The following is a 6,000-nucleotide window of genomic DNA, read 5'->3' as shown; positions in this document are numbered from 1 at the left end:
TTCTTTCTTCTTTAAGTCTATTTGGAAAAATACAGTACACGTTTTTTCTGACATTTACTGTGAATTTTGATCATTTTTGAACCTCAACGGGGGACGCATGAGATAAACCCATCAAAGATATGAGAAAAAGAAGATGACTAACGTGAACTACCTTCAGAAGCCAAAATCTCTGCCATGGTACTCAAGACGCTGATTGGACAAAATGAGTAAACGTTTTCATGATTGGCTGAAAGCGTAAGTATCATGCGCTTTAATTGGCCTATTGCTCCGCACCCCCCGCTTCGTCTCGCTGTTTCGTTTTTGTGTCCTCTTCTCAAGATACCACCTTCGGCATAAATTACATGCGTGTAAGCATACACTACATTCGTGAAAAAATGGCAGCTGACGATTAGAGGAAAGTGTGTGGATTTTTACTCGAAAAAAGACGGTACTTGTAAGTTTTTCTTTTGACTAAATATTACAGAGTTTCAGAAGAATGTCAGATGAAACTGCCTGACCCGGATTATGAGGTTTTTTTCTTGATATTTTGGAAGAAACTGATCTCAGAGGGTTAACGCTAAGGTTAGCCATCCTAGTTATTAGCCAGCAATGGTAGCTAGCAAATGGAGCAGTCCCAGTTGTCAACATTGGGGCCAGACTATTACCTGGTAGCTTTATGTTACACATAAGACACGCCAAACGGGGGCAAAGACACGATATTTAAAAGTGAAACTGCCAGAAAGTAAACAATTGTTACACCTATTTTCGGCATTAAGCTTGTTGTTACCAGATAAATAACCATTATAAGGCTAATGGAAGATGACATAACCAGCAGCTAACACTTATAGGCAGCTAAAGGAGAACAATAACAGAAAGTCAGATTATAAATGTCTCCTAACATATTTATTAAGTTTTATTCATCAGTATCGTAGGAAGCTTAATTGATTCATAAATGAAACTGTAAATTGGCGAATAAAGCAGCTATGATAGCTTTATTATAACTGTTTTACATACATTTATACATAATAAAAACTTTATTCACAAAATGTTAAGTGCATCAAGTTTCAGTGACAGACTCGAGATACAAATTCAGAAAATACAGTTATTACAATAACAGTGCAGTAAATATAATATAATATATAAATATAATACAAATATAATGGCAGATAAACAAAAACAAAATTGAATTATAATTAAAGTATGTCACAAAAAAGCTTTGTTATTTTAGGGCTTTAGGATTTGTGCTATATTATAATGTCCCCAGTTAGACATGAAAACAACAATGCTGGGCTTCTGTTCAAAACATGTGCTTGTGTGTATATGCAGTTTTGCTGATAAAAGAACAAGATTAATGACCTACTTTTTGGTGTGATAATTAAACATTTTGAATTTCGGTTCAACATCTAGTTTTCTACCCCCCCTCCCAAAAAATGACTCAGATCAATCCAGAAAGTAGCTTGAAAACTACCTTGAGAAGCAGTCCCAGAAAGAGGGTCAACGTTTTGCCTATTTTTAACCTTACACAAATATTTTCTGGTTAAAAATAACCAAGTATTTTTCCAGGCAATGTCAGTATACAGATTATTCCATTCAAATATAGATGCAGGTTTACTACAGGTGTCCCTTATACATCTGTTATTGTTTTTTTAACTCAGAAAATGATCTGAATTCTCTATTAACAATTCATCAAACGTATTGCGATTCCTATAATCTCTCACAGGTGTTGACACAAGTATTTTTAAACCAGAAGGAGGAATAGCATCAACCATTAATAAATTAGCTTGTGTTTTTACTGTTAAGACACTAAGTGCCTTCACATTTCTTTGTTTTTCATCCAACGATGTCAGACAGCTCTTTTTATTTTTCCATTATAAGTTTACTCTCTAGAGCTTTTTTCACAAGTGTGAACATCAAGGAACTTTTGTTTGAGATATTAGCATATCAGTTAAATTTATAAACGCAGGGGGAACGTACAGTAAGTTAGACAAAGTATCACATAGGCTGTCCTGCTAATACACCAAAGGATTGTCATTTCAGTGTTAAACCTCATAATAAAACCTTCTATGTCATGCTTCCCGTCTCTGAAGGAGTGTCTATTACAGGAAAACCACAATACTGTATATAAAAGAGGATGTTTTACAATAACACATACAAAGTCTATTTTCCTTTTGCCTTCAAAAGCGGCCAGCATGTTATTTACTTCAGTAGTCCTGTAGCTTCCTGCTGCTTTGATCCTTTTTGCTTCCAGACTAAATCAAGATTATGCACTTCTTTTTAATAACAAGTCAACGAAGACAGGAAGTTAATACAAGTAGTTGCAAGTAGCAAGTTCTAAGGTCGTCCTTATACCAGAGTTTTAAACTTCGATATGATACTAGTAGTAAAGCTGTTTTGATACCACAGTATCAAAAGTAGAAGTCCTATAGGCACAATACTCAGTCATTTCTCATTTTCAATGATCCAAAATTGCAGGAAAAGTCCTGCAGAGCAATTGCAAAAAATACATTGACAACCTTGATTGTTGGTTTCAAAGATCTTTGTTGTCCACATCATATACCATAAGATTAACAGAAAAAGTTAATAAACACTTAAATTGTTTGGTAAAGCCAAACAGTTCATCCGTGAATTTGATGCTTTTCTATTTGACATTATTTAAACTATGGCTGTAGAATGAATCATTATGGGTAATACTGTAATATAAATTAACCTTTATCTATAGTACAGCGATCATTGAGGGGTGGCACTCAGTTATACAGAGAGTAATGATTATTTAATAGATAAGGTATGCCAAAGTGTAATATCCAAGTTGTAGCTGGAGCTGCAGTTTAGAACGAAGTGGATTTAAGAAAACTATGATTTATTAAGAAATACTGAATAGCTGCAGAGATACCCTGCCCTTCAAATCTTGATTTCCAGATCTTGTTATATGTTTGTTTTGAAAACGCTAACAAATGTCTCGTCTTCAATATTTTAATAGTTTGATTGAAAGTGTCCCATTGTGTTATTTATTTAGTAAATGTCTTTGAAGTAATCCACATGTGTAATCTGCGTTTCATATGAAATGTTTTCACCTTTTACATTTTTAGAACAAAGCAACACGGACACCGAGGATACTTGGTCACCAGTGGGCGTCATCTTAGAAGTGTCACCACTGGTCATCAGGCACGATGGGAAAGACTCCGCTGAAAGGTTAGGAGTAGCATTTCATTTATCAGATAGAAATATGATTCATGACTTTGAAGGTTTATCTTTATTGCTAATTTCCCTTTATAAACGTTTAGACTCAGTGTGTCCATACAGTCCCCTGAAATCACATTTACATGGACACATATCAGTAGTGGAGGCGGAGACAGGACTTTTACTGTAAAGGTGGTGGTTTAGTTTTAGAAAAAGTTACAATCTAAATAGCAATGGGAAAATTTGCTTGCAGCATTACTGTAAGCTGTTCCTAAGTATAACACAATAAAAACGTGGGTGTCTGCTTCCTTGTTACTCAAATACTCTGTTTTGCATGTCCTGTCCACTTTTTCATGATTTCTACATCAGATGTTGTTGTAAAAAGTCTTTAATTTCATGACCAAAAGCTCTGCTGCTTGTTAAAGAGAAACTAAAAGTAGATTAACTTGTGTTCCTTCCAGTCTTAAGTCTGAGCTCTACTCAGGCACCAGAAGTAAACGCACCTGTCTGGGTTTACAAAGGCAGTGTAGGATATTTATAGAGTGACAACTTACAGCTTCCTTTCACAGTCTTTCATCAGATTTCTTGTGTCATCAATTGTAATGACACTCTTGGCTTCAGAGCTGCATTAAGGGCATACATATATATACATATATATATATATATATATATATATATACTCAATGTTTTTTTATATCTATTCCAGTCTCCTGATAATTATTTCTGACTCATGTTAAAATGTCACATGTGAACAATTATTAAAGGGTCATTCTTCTTCCTCTTATTTTTCCCACGTTCAACATGTTTGAATTTATTTATTTATTTATTTCATAGGGACAATGCAATTGAACATAGTTTCAATACAAAGCATGAACCTGATGTGATGCATAAAGAGTATATAGTTTTTCTAATTTCCAACTCTTGTCCCTAGTTGGGCCTTTTGGTAAACAAACAGTAAACATGTACAACATTCGATCACATAAAACCCCATAACACTATATGAGGATACATTCAAATACACATACAACAATATGAAAAAACAGAACGCTATACACCAGTTTAAATTAGAGATCTAAGATACAATTTAAAAGTGGGTGCATTGTTTTGATGGGGTTTGTCCTTCCTGGTGTTTGGGATGGTTGGTAACATTTGTGGTTTTTTAAGACATTTATAATTAGTTTGTCTTCTCCCAATTATTTACAACAGATCAGAAAGATGGCAAAAAAGATAAATTGGGAAGGACGGTTCCTCCAGCAGGTACGACTCCAGCAGCAACAAAAGGTGAGCTTTTAATTACAGACATTGTGATGGCGTTTGTTTGAGTTAGTGTGTCTTACTTACTGATAACTATTTACTAGGTTTATGATAGGAAGAGCTTGGTTTTTAGAGGTTTTTAGATGATCATTTAGCCTGTAGGTCATTTATGGAGAAAACATTGGGAAGGTATTCTGCACGTGTTACTACAAGCTCATGGACCTTGTGAGAAGTTCAAACATTGTAGAGTTTGTCTGTCGGTATCCCGACCTTTAAGCTTCAGCTCATACTTAGCAGGTGACATTGTTAGATTTAGCTCAGGCATTATCATCTTTGATTTACTTTTTAAGCAGAAAATTGACTGGTCTTTCATTGAACAAAACGTTTGTATGATTCTTCTTTAGATTCTTTCAGCTGGGAAGAATATCTGAAAGAAACGTCAGCTATGCCGGCTCCACCGAGCTGTTTTCGTCAGGTACGTACCTGGATTAATGTCATGTTGAATACTTACCAAAGGCCACTTTTCCTGAAGACAGACTCAGTCTTAGACTCAAATGTGAATTTAAACTCATTTGGTAAGAATGAGCAGAATTATAGTCTTGCACAATGCTGTATTAATTTCTCTGTTAAGTCTGCACACACATACAAACTCAGACCAAACTGAATTAGCACATTTTTAATTACATGACCCGGAAGTACCTGCGTTAATTAGCACCAATACACCAAGTCAAATTCCTTGTATGTGTAAATGTACTTGGCAATAAACCCAGATTCTGATTCTGATAAATGGAAAAACATGAATCTATTAATAGCACTACAATTTGGATAAGTCATATCACGCCATCTTTCTTGTCTTCACTACACTTTGTATGACCTTTAACCTATTTTTGCTTTGATGTATAACTTACAGTGAGACTGCATTAATGAAACTATTCTGGAGCTCTATGGTGTTTGAATGATGAGCAGTGCAAACAGTATCTGTTTTCCTGACATCTGCAGGCCAGAGTTCCTCCCTCCAATGACTTCAAGGTTGGAATGAAGCTCGAAGCTCACGACCCACGAAACTCCACCTCAGTCTGCATCGCCACGGTGATGGGTTTAACTGGAGTGCGCCTGCGTCTCCGTCTGGATGGAAGTGACAACAGCAACGACTTTTGGAGGCTGGTGGACTCGTCTGATATTCAACCTATCGGCACATGTGAGAAGAACGGAGACATGCTGCAGCCACCGCTGGGTAAGAAAGTCAGGGGAGGTGGGAGCAGGCACACAGACAATAAAAGAGATTTTTTTATTCTAATCTTTAATCTTAACTCTTCACAAAACAGAAGGAATTATCAATCCTATATAAGATCAAATCTATTTACCATCATTCATGGCCATTTTTAAATACAAATATGGACTTGTTGAATCACAGCCAAACCCTGAATCTGCTTGCAGTTTTAGCCTCGGGGGTTTGACAGACGATAACTCTTCCTGAGTTGCCAGCAGATGCACATCTAACTTCTAACAGATATCTGGGCCAAGACGTGTTCAAACATGCACTTATAATCGTTTAATGTACAACTAGCAACTCCATTACTATCAGTACAG

The 6,000-nt window shown here is 35.9% G+C and overlaps 1 protein-coding gene across 8 annotated transcripts in view; it reads left to right on the top strand.

Moving 5' to 3' along the window:
- Positions 1-336: 336 nt before the first annotated feature.
- Positions 337-6,000, top strand: part of LOC132956355 (sex comb on midleg-like protein 2) — a 486,888-nt gene continuing 481,224 nt past the window's right edge. For 7 of the 8 annotated variants that reach the window (XR_009666014.1, XR_009666015.1, XR_009666017.1 and 4 more), the window contains exons 1-5: positions 337-433; positions 3,066-3,168; positions 4,363-4,437; positions 4,815-4,885; positions 5,410-5,644. Coding sequence is in view for 3 of the 8 variants with exons in the window: in XM_061029794.1 (XP_060885777.1) it covers positions 3,147-3,168; positions 4,363-4,437; positions 4,815-4,885; positions 5,410-5,644 (403 nt within the window). In the remaining 5 variants the exon portion in view is untranslated. The remainder of the gene's footprint in view (positions 434-3,065; positions 3,169-4,362; positions 4,438-4,814; positions 4,886-5,409; positions 5,645-6,000) is intronic. The other variant, XM_061029774.1, reaches the window with a different exon arrangement.

This window comes from Labrus mixtus, chromosome 3 (genome assembly GCF_963584025.1).
Source record: "Labrus mixtus chromosome 3, fLabMix1.1, whole genome shotgun sequence".
In the NCBI taxonomy this organism is placed as follows: Eukaryota; Metazoa; Chordata; class Actinopteri; order Labriformes; family Labridae; genus Labrus; species Labrus mixtus.
Note: the sequence above shows the minus strand (reverse complement) of the source record. Positions and strands in the feature narration are given on the sequence as shown.